Raw genomic sequence first — 15,983 nt, forward strand, 5'->3', positions numbered from 1 at the left:
TAGAAGTCTTACCTTACCTAGTCAAATGTAACGTGGGTTGGGGCTGGAAGGAGGAGAGAAGAGACATCAAGGCACATAATTAAAGTCTTCTCTAGCCAGACAAATAGGGTGTTTTTTGGGTGTGGGTAGTTTCACGGTCTGAATATTCTTCACAGTTGTGATCGTACCAATACATGTACGAAATTATTAGGAGGTAAAATCCACTCTCAGCTACTACATATATAGACACCGATATTGTAAACTAATTTTTTATTTATTTAATAGTATTTTAGTCATTTCTATATTATTAAATATTCCAATCCTCTCTTCTTTCTCTATTTATTTTGCTCCAAATTATGTAACTATTCGACCTAGCAGTATATTGTTAAGAGGGCTTATGTGATGCGACAGGCAACAGGACCATTTTTCATCACCGATTATTTCCCATTCCAACTGTAAAGTGTGTTTTGTTTAACGACACCACTAGAGCACTATGATTTATTAATCATCAGCTATTGGATGCCAGACATTTGGTAATTTTTACATATTGTTTTAAAAAGAAAAAGATTTTCCATTAGTAGTAAGGGATTGTTTACATGTATATGCACCATCCCACAGACAGGATAGCATATTCCATGTCTTTGATATGCCAGTCATTATGGTGCACTAGCTGGAACAAGGTATAGCCCAATGGGTCCACTGATGGGGATCGATCTTAGATTAGTTGTGTACTGGCATTTAAGTGGAAGCTAAGAACTAAATAAAAATTTCTCATTTGAACCCACACTAAAATATTTCCTGTGTGAAAAGTCTGACTAAAAGTACTATAAAAACACAAATGGGCATTTAAACAAATAAAAATTTATTTACAAAGTTTAACAAGAGATCATTCGTACATGTGCTGGTACCACTCTTGTCCTATTCTAATATACTCTTCCTTCTCATCAGGGGTCATTTGTTCTACAATATCGTCTGTAATCTCTGGATACGGCACCTTTCTGTCTCCGATCATCACCATGGGAACAGAATCCTCCTCCTCACTCTCCATCTCATCGATGTCTGAAAACACAAATGTAACACTGATTAAAGTTTGTTTTGTTTAACACGACCACTAGACCACATTGATCTATTAATCATGGGCTATTGGATGTCAAACATTTGGTAATTTTAACATATATAGTCTTAGAGAGTAAAAGTTAAAAGTTTTTTTTAACGATGCCACTAGACCACATTGATCTATCAATCATCCGTTATTGGATGTTAAACATTTGAAATTTTTTGACACGTAGCCTTGGAGGAAACCAGCTACCAGGGTGTCTGCTAGAAGGTAAAATGGGTATGGCACCATATCCAATTTGTTTGCACATTTTTTTTTTTTTAAGTTAACCTTATGACAAAATTTTATAACCCTAACCTTAAACTTAACCCATTTTCTTTGTGGTTGCATTCAATTCCAAAGTGCCCTACCCAAAAATTTCTTTCTGACAGAAACACTAGCTACATAATATCATCTCCATAATTAGTCTTATCTAAAATCATTATCTATCAAGTAAAATAACCAGAATTAAGATTGCTTTTAATAATTATTATGTACGTTTATGAGTTGAAGTATATCTACACATAGTTAGAAAGTGAAAAATGTGGGGAGGGGGAATGTCAAAAATAAAATAAAAACCATTTCTGTTACAAGGTTGGAAGGTGTTTATCATGTAACAATAAAGAAAATGTTAGAATATATGGAACAGAACACCAACAATGTTTTTCCCTTGAGCTACACCTACATGTAATTAACTGAAACAGATTCAGGATTTTCCAGGGAGTAGGGTGCAACTTCAAAAACGTTTATTTTATTACAAGACACCACTAGAGCACATTGATTATTGATCATCAGCTACTGAATATCAAACATTTGATCATTTTGACAGTCTTAGAGAGGAAACCCTCTACATTTTTCCATTAGTAGCAAGGGATCTTTTATATGCACCATCCCACAGACAAGATAGCACATACCACGACCTTTGATATACCAGTCGTGGTTCACTGGCTGGAACAAGAATAGCCCACTGATGGGGATCAATCCTAAACCGACTGCACATCAGGCGAATGCTTTACCACAGTGCAACATCCCACACCCTGCAACTTCAAAAGAAGGCACCTACAGTATTCCAAGGAAGACTAACATCAATTATATATGGCAAGCTTCTCCAGAAACACCAAGCTATCGAACCATCTACCACAATGAAAAACAAACATTATTATATTCATCCTTCAGTTTGTAGGTCACTTGAAGTTTGGGGAAGGGGTGTGCATTCCCAACAACCCTTCAGGTATCTGCACTTCGATAGTGCTTATTATGGTACCAACTACATAAACTACTACATGGAAGTCATATTTGATTGGTTACCATTACATCAGGTCCTAAAATATTCATTTAATGGTAAGCACTAAATCCAATCTAATGAAAAGTTTTTATTTGTTTAACAACATCACTAGAGTACACTGATTTATTAATTATCAGCTACTGGATGTCAAACATTTGGTTATATCTGAAATAGTCTTAGAGGAAACTCGCTATATTTTTCTCATTAGCAGCAAAGGATCTTTTATATACTTTCCTACATACAGGACAGCATGTACCACAGCCTTTGCTATACCAGTCATGGGGCACTGGTTGGGTTAGAAAAAAGCTCAATCAGAGAATGGGTCCACTGAGGTGGTTCGATCCTATGTTGCAAGCACCTCAAGTGAGTGGTCTACTAAGCTAGATACCAGAAAATAATTTGAGGGTAAATAATAAAAACAAAACAGACCATAACTGCCCCTACTAATTGGTTATGATTTGAAATCCTTTCAAATTGGACAATGCAAATGGTTGGCCTTCTGAGTATGCCTGAGGTATTGTCTGTAATAGTCAGCCCGTGTACTTACTACCAGAGATAACGGGTGACTGCAAATGGCTGGCCTTCTGAGAATGCATCAGGTATTGTGTGTCATAGTCAGCCCATGTACTTACTACCAGAGATAACAGGTGACTGCAAATGGTTGACCTTCTGAGAATGCCTCAGGTATTGTGTGTCATAGTTAGCCTGTGTACTTACTACCAGAGATATCAGGTGACTACAAATGGTTGGCCTTCTGAGTATGCCTCAGGTATTGTGTGTTAATAGTCAGCCTGTGTACTTACTACCAGAGATAACAGGTGACTGCAAATGGTTGACCTTCTGAGTATGCCTCAGGTATTGTGTGTTAATAGTCAGCCTGTGTACTTACTAACAGAGATAATGGGTGACTGCAAAAGGCCGGCCTTCTGAGAATGCCTCAGGTATTGTGTGTCATAGTCAGCCTGTGTACTTACTACCAGAGATATCAGGTGACTACAAATGGTTGGCCTTCTGAGTATGCCTCAGGTATTGTGTGTAATAGTCAGCTTGTGTACTTACTACCAGAGATAACTGCAGGTTTTATGGAAGACTCGTCTTCCGAGGAACTGCTCGACTCGTCACTGCCAGCTCCCGGGATCAAGGCTCTAGTGGCCTTCTTCTCATGAACCAGCAACGTGTTCATCACCTCGGTGGCATCAACGCGTGACGCACCCACTTCAAATGTCGGCTCATCAACCTGGTAATAAATAAAAAAATCTCAAATCAAACAGTTTCTTTGTTTTTTTTAACGATAACTAGAGGTCACTCTGGTAGAGCACTAGAGCACATTGATTAATTAATCATCAGCTATTAGGTGTCAAACATTTGGTAATTCTGACTCAGCGAGTTTTCTCTGTTGACTACAAGTTGAAATATATATATATTGTACTGTCATACAATTTCGATCGACATATGTTTTCGATACTTTGTTTGTAACTGCATGTATCGCGAGATTATGCAAGATATTACGCCATTATCAGCCTAAACATAAACAACGAAGTGTCTTTTACCTCACAATATTAAAAATGCTTCAAGTCAAGCTGCCAAGTTTATGTTTTAATTATAATACCATAAATAGTGTGCATGTTATCAGTTTTTTGTAATGCAATATTTTGGTACTAATGAAATGCCTCACATAGCGAAATCCAGGTATCACAAATCCCTGCAAAGTTATCGTCTGCAACACTGACATCTGACCTGCCAAAGTTCGACGATATACCACGTGATCATTACACTGAACAATAAAACTTATGGAAGGCTGGTTGGATTACCTCTTATGTCATTCACAGCAAAGATCTTTTCGGTAATTTCTGGTGGGGGCATGTTTACATGTGCATTTACATTTACTAGCAAAAAAATTGTTTTTGGTGGAATTCGATTTTTTGAAAATATATAGTTCTGTATCTCTGTCAGAGTACTTAAGGTGACAGTCTGAATTTAGGTGTCGTTGATACGTATAACAAGAGGATTAGACATTAGCCTATGACGAAAACATGTAAATATGTTTTAAGTGAACACTGTCTATTGGTCTGAAGATTATTCAATATTTTTTACAAGTTACAAACATTATATGATTTTATTTTCAAAAGAAGATTTTGATGTAAATTATTGCACGGAGTATAGACACTTCACTGCCATAAAAAGGACAAAATAGACAGCCAATGAAACTTATCGAAAACATATGACGTTTGTGAAAATATAGCGGAAACACCTGTACGACTTAGCAGCTAGTGTTTTTGGAGGAAAATTTGGTGTTCATGGGAAATTATCACTGTTTTTCACAATAAACTAATGTAACTTGAGAAAGGTAAAGTAGTATTGTATGTACGAAGTATTGTTTTTATTATATTTAAATTTTTTGCTTATCGTATCGAAAACATATGACGCCAGGATATATATATATATATAAAAATCATAACACTAAAACAACAATCATAAAGGAAATAAATATATATTTTTTTTAAATAAAACATCTTTTAAACCTAGTTTTTTTTATATGATGTCAAAGTTACATGCATGTTTATTCAGCATTTATATTAAAAAAAAAAAATTGTTAACAATTTATTATTAAATGTTAACTTATATATAACATTATTATTTATGCTTGACAGGCAATTAGTATTTAATTGGAATAGCCTAGTACTCCACAGAGTAATTAAAATTCACTTTGAGTGGGAGCAGGGGCCATGTTTATAAAACTTTTAGGGCCGATTTCATATGTCTAGTTTATCGGTGGGTTTTGGAAACATATGGTTTAAACCTAGGTTAAACCCTGGGACTGTGCATTTCACATGTCTGGTTTTCAGTAATCCTAGTTTAACACTGGGTTACAATTGTATTGCTTGTTTAAACCTGCCCTTGAGGTGGTTTTTTGCTGGGTTTGCTCAATATAACTTTTCTTCATGGATAATTTCAGCAGCAAAATTGTGTTTTATGTCAGTATTGCCAGAGCCATGAAATGTGAACGTATTTTAGAGATCATTTGAAGCCACTACAGAAGTGAATACAGGGTGGGGGTAGGGGGGGTTCGAACCCCTCCCTTTAGACAAGATGCCCTTTTGCCTTTTTTTTAGCACGACTGTATAATTAGATCCACCCCTTCACCATGTTCGAGGCTAACGAACAACAAAGCGCCTGAGATATATAGAGGATAATAAATGAGATACCAGTTATTATCAAATTTATGTCCAGAGTCAAATAATTTTTAGTTGTCGTGAGCTTTAGCGAGTGACAAATGAAAAGTATTTCACTCGGAACATAAATCTGATAACAACTGGTACCGAGTTTGCTATTCTATTTAAGACCCAAGCTATGTTTTCTCTAAACGCCTTTATTTTAGACGCACATGCTCGTGCATGTAGGCTATAGAAACAATGTAAACCACTTTACACACTGTTCTGGGTATTGCTATAACTTTGCATTTTAATCACGTTCACAGATAATTTTCAAAAACAAAAGTTATTGTTATTCTGCTAAAAATATAAATAATGATTTGTGTTAAAATTACATTTTGTTATAAATTTAACATTAAAACAGTCGTGAACACAAACTCATCATTTTGTGTGTTTGCCAAATCGCTTATGTCCCTTTCCAAATCTGCGGGTGACCCATGTAAAAAGTGTTCTTTTGTAAACATGGGTAAAAAACACATATGTAAAATGCACCACGGGTGTAGGTCTTAGTCACGTTTTTCAGTGTTTTACGTAAACCAGTGTTAAACCTAGGTTTTGATATAACCCAGTGTTTCAAAACCCAGACATATGAAATCGGCCCTTAGAGTCTAAACTCAATCTCTAATGACATCACATGCATACAATTTGTATGGCATTACCATGGTGTTAGAGTCTCAGACTCTATTACAGTCTTGAGTCATGACTCTAAAAGTTTTATATAAGAAGTTTGTTTAACGACACTACTAGACACATTGATTTATTAATCATCGGCTATTGGATGTCAAACATTTGCTAATTTTGACATATAGTCGTAAAGAGGAAACCCGCTATATTTTTTTATATTCACCATCCCACAGACAGGATAGTATATACAACAGCCTTTGATATACCAGTCATGGAGCACTGGCTGGAACAAGAAATAACCCAATGGACCCACCGACAGGGTTCGATCCCAAACCGATCATGCATCAAGTGGGCGCTTTACCACTGGGCTACGTTTTATATAAGCACCATGCCTGGTACTGAGATGTGAACCCAATACTTAGCATTACACTACCAGCTTTAAGTGTGATGATTTAACCTCTGTGTACACCACTGAGATCGGTCAAACGATGAATGGACAGCCTGCAATTTAAAATCCATTATCAGGGATTCTGCCAGAGATTTATTCCAGGGCATGCCATTGATGGGCTGGTAAGCTTACTGGCACTCATGCCGAAGTTAAACAAGTTTTCAACTGTAAAACAAAATTATGTACTCATCAGAAACCTCAAAATATTTTAGGGTACCCATTTTTACCCAGCTTTACCCTCTGGAAAAATCCCTGATTACAGATTAACAGATGAACAGATGTACACATACAATGATCTGCAGATCATTAGAGGCGCCATCAACTGTGCTGTTTGTCATCCAGTCAGGTGCTGCCCGTTTCTTCACTGGCGCCGTGATGCCGTTGTCTTCGCCAACCGTGACGGTCAACTGGTTTTCACTGTAGCCGAACGCAGTCTTACGCGACGCCTCCCCGCTCCACGTCATCTTGCCGGGATCCTGATCCGACAGTTTACCACCTTGACCTCTGTCCAAATATCAACAGCAGGCGAACATTAATAGTGAAACAGAAATACATTGTAACAGAAATAACTGTTACAATTTTTATTTATCAATAATATCATGAAATCCATGTGCACATGGATACATGTACCTGTATGTATGTATGTATTATAAAGAAAACCACCCTCCAAAAATCCAAATCGTATACACATTCTGAACTTGTACTGTTTATTAGTAGTATTAATTACTGGTATTATATTAGTACAATCATATACGTTCTAATCAGCACCATGCTGCCCTGAGATTAAACAAGCCTTTTTCACTAATTAATTCTAAAATTGCCTTTATAAAACACCCAAAAAGGTATTATTAATTAATAAAATATGCCTTTTATATATTTTGCCATTCATTTATTAAAGCAAGCACATAAATTACATTAATGTTTATTTCAATTAATTTTTGTGTATTTTTAATGAAAAACAAGTGCCCCGAAAATGGTGAAAATGCCCCAAAAGTGTTTGGTCTACCATGACTTGCCAAATTTCTAGTGAAATCACTAATGTATTGTTTATAAGAAGTATTAATTAATGGTAAATATATTAATATAATGACAAGAACAGGTGTGCAACAAATTTGAATTCAGTAAATTACAATAATGAACAGGTTCACAGTGAGTCATCAAGGACTGGAATGTTTATTTAAGGAAGGATGGAAGGAACATTTTATTTAACTCAGCATATAACCATAATTAATATATGCATTTTAGGTATATGGTTATATATAGCACAGGACATACAGTTTTGGACCACATAAATAATGAGGGAGAAAAGCCACTGCATTTCACTATAGATACAATGGGCTACTCTCTTCGATTAGCAGCAAGGGATATTTATATGTAATATGTTTATTGACGACACTTTAGCACATGTAGTCACATTTTCACACATTTTTGATTAAACAATGTCTGGGGTGACTGTTTCATTAAATAACTACATGTATATATGTCTCTAGCTCCTTCCTGCATTCATGTATACATGTATATCATATATTGCTGTGTATAGCTGACTCCTTGGATAAGCCGACATACCTCTTAGTTTGACCCTAACTATCAAGTACAAAATCATCAGCCTCGTGTATAAGCCGAAGTCATCTTTTGTTCAGATGTACATTGTATTGATTTCAATAATACTGTCAACAATTTATAGACTTGTGTTTTTCTTTTTTATTATATTTTTTTCCCTTCAATTATTACACACACGGTAATAGTTATTGCAATGCTAATCATAAATGTCTTCTATGCCGTGCAAAAATAATTAGCACTGATAAATCATAACAGGAAAATAAACAATTCAAGCTGTAACAACATATCACTGCACACAAGTAATTAAATTATTCACATACCTTTTGTTTATTATTCATCAAACGTATAATGCATTCAAGAATAAAAAAGTACATAATATTGCATGATGGGGTGTTTTATTTATACTGTGCACAAATCACTGTTACATAAGCAGTGTTTGAGATTAAATATTTTGTGTAGTATCCCAGTTGGATACTAACATTTCAAAATCTGGTATCCCACCCGAGAATTTAGTATCCCACTTAAATGAGTTGGGGGAGATATTGTTACGGCATAGCATTAGACTGGGTACGAGCTCGAAAATACTGTTACTTAACTTCACCAGTAAATGACAACTTTCATTGTTTCAGCGAAAAATAAAAATGCAGAATTAAAACAACAACATTATATGGTATCCTGGTAGGATACTGGGTTATTGAAGTCTTGTATCCAAAATTAAATTCTGGTATCCTCGGGATATCGGGATACTGTTAATCTCGAACACTGCATAAGCTGTGAAAGGCTTTACGGGTCTGATACAAAATTTATAAGTCGCAGGTAGAAGTGTTTTCAATCAGGATTTTATTAACGAATTTGTTGCCTCCGTGTATAAGGCGACTCTCTTCTTTTGGAAAGTATTTCTAGACTTCAAAAGTCAGCTAATACACGGCAATATATGGCACGTAAACATAAAGATAAAATGTACAAACCTTGGCTGCAAAATTTTGGAAAGATCCATTGGTTCAGGTTCAAGAATTTCTGGTGCAAGTTTAATATCTTCACAGTTTCTAAGCAGGTCATATATCGGCTGTATCTGTTCATTAAACTTTGCCATTAACGTCCTCGCATCCTGGCTGGGCAGCGAACTCTCGTCTTCCTCGACTGCCTGTTCACAAATTGTACACCGTAACAGGCCAGTCATTGGGTCAATCATTTGCCCGACCTCTAGATCCGTGAATGTCTTTTGACACTGAGGGTTAGAACACTTGAACGAGGCACGACTCGTGTTGTCTCTCTCCTCCATTTCAATCTTTCTCCTCATGTGATCCAATTTGTACTTGACAATGTTCACAAACACATTGTAATTAATGAAATAGTAGTTGTGTCTCGTGCACTTCCCTTCTGCATCAGTTTCCACCCGCATGCGAGCTTTTAGAATTTTGTCAGCTTTCAGTGAATTGATGATCGAACGTAACTGTTTACGTTCAAATTTGAGAAGTTCTATCATATCCTCTTCCTTGATGCACGGATTGCGGACCAGCATGTCTATGACTATAGCAGTCTCGGGGGAGTAGAACCCACGGACAATGAGTCGAGCGAGTCGTGTTAATGATTCAGGTACTTCAGTTAGAACTTCTGTATCCATATCAGTCCTTAAATGGTTGTAAAATAGAATATTATTATCAATAAAATTTACATAATTAATAGCAAGTTATAAATAAGTAAATTACAATTATATTATGAACATGAAAACTATTTAATTAATAATGTATTGTTGATAATAAAAGTAGATTTGCACCATACTGGTAAACATGAACCCTTTAAAAACTAAATTTTATACAGCAGAAATTGACATCAATTTGTTTCATGCTAATCCTATACATAAAATCAATTTTAAATCCTTTGAGGCCTCCAAAAAGATTTTCCTTACTTCACAGGTCTGCATCATTGATAATTAAAACAATTTACCAGCCTGCAGGGCTAGTAAATATGAAAATATACTATCCCGCAAATATCAGTAGTTAACACAAGATTATTTCCTCAATTTTTAAGAACATGTTTCCATTCCATTTTTAATGCTCACATTTACAGTAAATATTTCAAAAATTAATTATTTTGATTTGAAGAAGAGTTAAAAAGATCTATACAATAAAAGCGAAATTGTGGACAACTAAATGGGTGCCAACTACTGTTTTCCAAAGTACAATTTTTTGTCTAAATCTGATGCAACAGACCAATATTTTGATTATTGTTGAGTCGAACTGTATCATTAAACTTACATGTTATTAACTGGTACCAATGCTACACAGTGGCCAGTGCAGAAATGGAAAATATTTCACTAGTTCTCCAGATTAGAACCAACTAAAATGTACTAGCTCGCCAGTATTTCTACTAGTCCGCCAGCCCATATACAGAACAATATATTATTGTTTAACAATATTATAATATACACTTCAAATGATAGATATAAATTTGACAAACATATTAATGACACTTGGTTGACCAAGTGATCAACATCAGATGGTAAACAAAATCAAGCCCTCACCCCCTCCCCAAAACCTTGATTAACAAAACAAAACAAAAAAATATATTCTGGAAAAGACTAAGTTTTTTACATTTATTCTTAATGCGGTAAATGTATTGTGTATTTCGTGATAATTCTGAACAGTTTGTTTGAATAGTTTGGAATTCTGGCACAGCTGATGTGGAGTTGCAGATTCGATGGGAAGGGGGAGTTTACGGTTGTCACAAAAAGACAGATCGCCCGCCAGACTAGTAGTTGTATTTTTTAACTCGTCCATCAGAATATTTACTCACATTTGGCGTGCGGGCTAGTACTTTCTGCACCCCTGGCTACACAAACAAAACCATGCAATGACCCTACACAAAAGGAAGCCGAACAGTATTTTCTTGTGGTCACGTAGAGTAACATTTGTAGGCACGTGACATAATCAACTTTTGTGTGTAGCGGCAGGGAGTTCACAAGTCAAACTCACCAGCCTATTGTGCCTGTATTATGGCAAAGGTCCAATCATTGGGACAATTTAGCAGGTAGTTGATCAAGATAAACCTCGAGTGAAAGCTCTGCAAGTGGTTGTGCTCTAGGTTTATCTTGATCAACTCAAGTCATAACTAAAATTGTTAACAATTATAATAAATCACCGTTTGATTTTTCCACTTTTTGCCAAGACATAAAGAGTGAAAAAACAATTACAATGACACAAATTTCACACATTAGACTTAAACCATATCACCTATATCGACTTTGTTGAGATCTTCTAGGACAAAATACAGGGTCTGATTATTTACCCCAAGACACCCCAATACACCACAAGACACCATCAAGACACCCCAAGACTCCATAAATATTTTTTTAAATGAATTAAAATGTACTATTTTATAAAATATTTAGTGGAAAATGACTTAAAGAATTAATTTTTAAGCCGTACGCGGTATTTTATTGCCAATTAAAAGACCTACAGGACAACTTTTCGCGGACATTACTAAGGACGCTACAAAATGAAGACCCCCTTGATGGTGACTTAGACGCCATCTTTCGTATCAACATAGGTGACACGAAAAAAGACGTGACAGACGCGAAAACTAAAGACATATACGCAGTCTTGTTAGTAAGAACTTACAAAGATGCATCATTTAAGACCAGGTGGAATATAGCCTTTAATGAAACCATAAACTGGCAAAACATTTGGAAAACATTAAATTCAGGTTTCATTGAAAATCCCGACTATGATTTAATTTATAAAATGATTAGAAACGTAATTGCAGTCAGAAAACATCTATATGACTGGAAGATTGCGTCCACTCCGGAGTGCCTTGTGTGCAACTGAGTGGACTCAGTCTTGCATGCCTTTTTTCACTGCAACAAAACAAAACTATTTATAATTTATAAAAGAAAGAAGTGTTTTATTTAACGACGCACTCAACACATTTTATTTACGGTTATATGGCGTCAGACATATGGTTACGGACCACACACATTTTTTTTAGAGGAAACCCGCTGTCGCCACATAGGCTACTCTTTTTTACGACAGGCAGCAAGGGATCTTTTATTTGCGCTCCCCACAGGCAGGATAGCACAAACCATGGCCTTTGTTGAACCAGTTATGGATCACTGGTCGGTGCAAGTGGTTTACACCTACCCATTGAGCCTTGCGGAGCACTCACTCAGGGTTTGGAGTCGGTATCTGGATTAAAAATCCCATGCCTCGACTGGGATCCGAACCCAGTACCTACCAGCCTGTAGACCGATGGCCTGCCACGACGCCACCGAGGCCGGTTTATAATTTATAAAGCAAATTGAACCAATCTTCAAAAAACTTTTCGGTAATAAATTTCGCTTGAACCCGTACGCCATGATTTTTGGCATAAAACATAAGCCTGGAGATTATGCATCGCAGTTAGGAATTTTTCTTTGGAGTAAAGCGATAAGGGTAATATGGACAACTAGAAAACTATTAGACGGCGATAAGCCATGTAACGAAATGGCACTTTTCAAACATTTAGTTTATTCAAGGGTTGAAATAGAATTTTTTGCCGCCTTAGAGCGGCCCAACAAAAAAGAAAAATTCTTAAGACACTGGTGTTTCAAGGGGGTCATTGCCTCGTGCAATGATGCCTTTGACATTACATATAAACTATGATAAAAAAATGGCAAATTGCACCAAATGTAGAAAAATAGACCTGGACCCCCCGGCTTGTAGCTTTGGGGGCCAGGTCCGCAAACCAGGTTTATATATTGTAAATACACATCACCTAAGCCATATACACTAATCACAGTAAAGAAAACAAAAATACAAACATGCACTAATTAAAATGTATATTATTTTGAAACAAGCACTGACACTTATATGTATATCTTTATTGGCCACATTCAAGGAGAACCTGGTTTATTGTAAATAGGGAGGTCTTTTCTGAAATAAATGGAGCACCCGGCATGTTCGGGACCTGCCTGAAATGTAAAAAAAAAAAAAAAAAAAAAAAAAAAATGACAGCCGATTGCTAAGGGAGATAATCGACTATTTACCCCAAGACACCGCAATCTACGTGTTTGTGTGTGTGTGTATATATATATATATATATATATATAAACCAACAATAGCAAGAAAATGTATACCTCTTTTAAAAATAAAAATCATACACATTTTAAAGCCTTGGGGGTATATGGGGTATCGTGTATGTTTTTGGAGTATCGTGTGTGTCTTGGGGTAAATAGGCGGTGTCTTGGGGCATCTTACGGTGTCTTGGAGTAAACAGTCGATTATCTCCCTTAGCAATCGACTGTCATTAAGACCTAAAATTAAAATGAATTCTTTTACTTCATTTACCACTAAATATTTTATAAAATAATAAATAGTCAGACCGCAAAATACATGCAATTTTTCACCGTCTGCCATTTTGTGGAATACTCTTCAAGATGGGTAGAAACCTCCTAAGTATGTGACGTAATTATGAGTGCGTTATACAGTAGCGTATGTCATTACATTGTTTGATTACGTGATATGGATCCACCCCTCTTGAAGAGTAAACTTGTTTACAAGCAAAATGGAAGACGGCAGAAAACTGCATGTATTTTTCTCTATGCGATCTCAGCGAAGTCGATATCAGTGACTTTGTGGAATCTGTGTCAATATAATGGGGTTTTTTCATGATTTGTTTATGATAAAAATATGATAAAACAGTAATTAAAGGAGAGGACAATTATGGCATTTGGCCTGGTATGCATATTCAACGATATATAATGCACATTATTGCTTAATATCAACACGTATAATCATATAGTTAATTAATAAAACAGTTAAATGTGACGGCTATTATATGTAACGGTTTATTACTGTAAATAGTTCTGTAAAACTATTGATTAAGTAGACTTTTCCATCTAAAACCACAGAACCGACCAATTACGTAGTCCCAAAGAAAAGAAAATTATCACTTGGGTATCGTGGGTTGTCGTTTTTGCTTCAACGTAGCATATCAATAGGCGTAATAGTGTACATTTTTCCTTTGGATTATTAAACAGAGAAAACTACTATAACACCATTTTGTTCCGTTAATGCAACTTGAAATATATTTAGTTAAATAGTTTATTATATTATTACGTTTTACAAGTCAGGTTGATCAAAGAGATTTTGTTTACACTGTACATACAGGAGATGGTCAGGAGCTGACGTCACTTCACCCCAAGCTATCCCACCGGACGTCACAAAAACGAAACAAAATGGCTGCCCCCAGTTAGCAGGAATAATCATGTTTTTTTATTAACTCTAAAATTACGTGTTTTTCATTTGCTAAAGTGTCAGTATGTGTTGGCGGTCCGGGTATGCATCTTTCCAACACATAAGGCTCTTGTTTGAGTTGACCCTACCTTTAAGGCCAAGAGAATGAAAGTTATAGATTTGCGTCCGCACAATTTTAAAAACACATGAGGCTTTTTTTCATTATTCATTATTTTTATTGATCTATTATTACATCATTCAACACATCAAGAGTTCGGCAATTTTCATCAATGTTTGGAATATACTGCTTCCTGCTTGAGGATTCAATGCTCTACTGGGCTACACTTCAGAATTTATGACAGAGATGGCAGTTTTGGTGCAAAGGACCTCGTAGACATTACTACTATTGACAATTTGTAACTTGAATTTGTGTGATGATCATTAAGTGCCTTTTTTTGTGCAAATAATGAAAAAATGTGTAAATAATGAAAAATTTTAGCGGTAACTTTCACGGCATGTGGGCGGTGGACGCAAATCTATAACTTTCATTCTTATGGCCTAAAGGTAGAGTATAAGTTATCATACGTAGTTAACAATTTGGTTTCGACCGTAGTATGGAAATAAATTGTGACATTTAACCTGATCAATTTCACTCAGCACAAGACTATTTTTGTTCTACATATAATTTTGAATTCAACGGTTAAAACTCGACCGTACAAGCGGTATTTATTTTGATGAATAACAAACATTGAACGACAATAACACAATATCGGAAACAGATCATGCTGAAATATGAACATAAAATGTTCAGTAAATTACACATCTCGTCACAAATAAACTTATTGTAGGTAAGCATTCTGACGGTCAGATACTGTATACAATTAAAAATGAGACTTGTAAGTAATGTGAAATAAATGAATCAAATAACTATAACGATCTGTTAAACCACCTCTCTTTGTGTTCTTTCTATTAAGTTGTCTACCTTGTGTGTAGCTTGCACAAGGTTCCGTTGGAGCAAATTAATTCCCATTGCTAGCAATGTTGACATCTTAAAACATAAAACTGATATAATATTGTAGTTAACAACTTTTATACAGTTTAGACGTTTGAAGAGAAACCAGGAACAAAGAAGCAGATAATTGTATGATCATACATGTAAGGTTAGTAAATAGACAATTAGTCAATTGTAATGTTGAACTAACTGACCTGTCAGCAAGATATTAAATAGTGTTTAACTTTAAATTAAATATAATAATATAACAAGAACAAGTTTATTCAATATTAAGGCCACAGGCCCAAAATACAAAAAATACAAAAAAAACCATCATATATATTTTGTTACATGCATGTGGTTAACTTACAAAACATCATCACCTAACTTTCTTATTACAGATACCTGATATAAAAAAATTCACATATTGTACAGAAATAGTTCATTTGTAGATGACACCAGCTACACAAAAATAATCGATGGTGGTACATGCAAATATTTATTGATGAAATAAAAAAGAAACTTATAGTCCGTATACTTTTTACACTTGAGTAATACATGTAGTTGGTCTTCAAT

General features: G+C 35.4%; 1 protein-coding gene across 2 annotated transcripts; it reads right to left on the reverse strand.

Annotated features, from left to right (window-relative positions):
- Positions 1-820: 820 nt before the first annotated feature.
- Positions 821-15,407, reverse strand: LOC121371617 (general transcription factor IIE subunit 1-like). Of its 2 annotated transcripts, XM_041497633.1 has the most exons (6): positions 15,366-15,385; positions 13,046-13,152; positions 9,173-9,835; positions 6,935-7,148; positions 3,420-3,597; positions 821-1,038 (listed from the first exon to the last, which is right to left on the reverse strand). In XM_041497633.1, the coding sequence occupies exons 3-6, from the start codon at positions 9,826-9,828 to the stop codon at positions 866-868; spliced, it is 1,221 nt and encodes a 406-aa protein (XP_041353567.1). In that variant the 5' UTR covers positions 9,829-9,835; positions 13,046-13,152; positions 15,366-15,385; the 3' UTR covers positions 821-865. The 2 variants fall into 2 exon arrangements, with proteins under 2 accessions (XP_041353567.1, XP_041353568.1); XM_041497634.1 differs by lacking the exon at positions 13,046-13,152 and having other exon boundaries at positions 15,366-15,407.
- Between the last annotated feature and the right edge of the window lie 576 nt (positions 15,408-15,983).

Source organism: Gigantopelta aegis, chromosome 4 (genome assembly GCF_016097555.1).
Source record: "Gigantopelta aegis isolate Gae_Host chromosome 4, Gae_host_genome, whole genome shotgun sequence".
Taxonomy (NCBI): domain Eukaryota; kingdom Metazoa; phylum Mollusca; class Gastropoda; order Neomphalida; family Peltospiridae; genus Gigantopelta; species Gigantopelta aegis.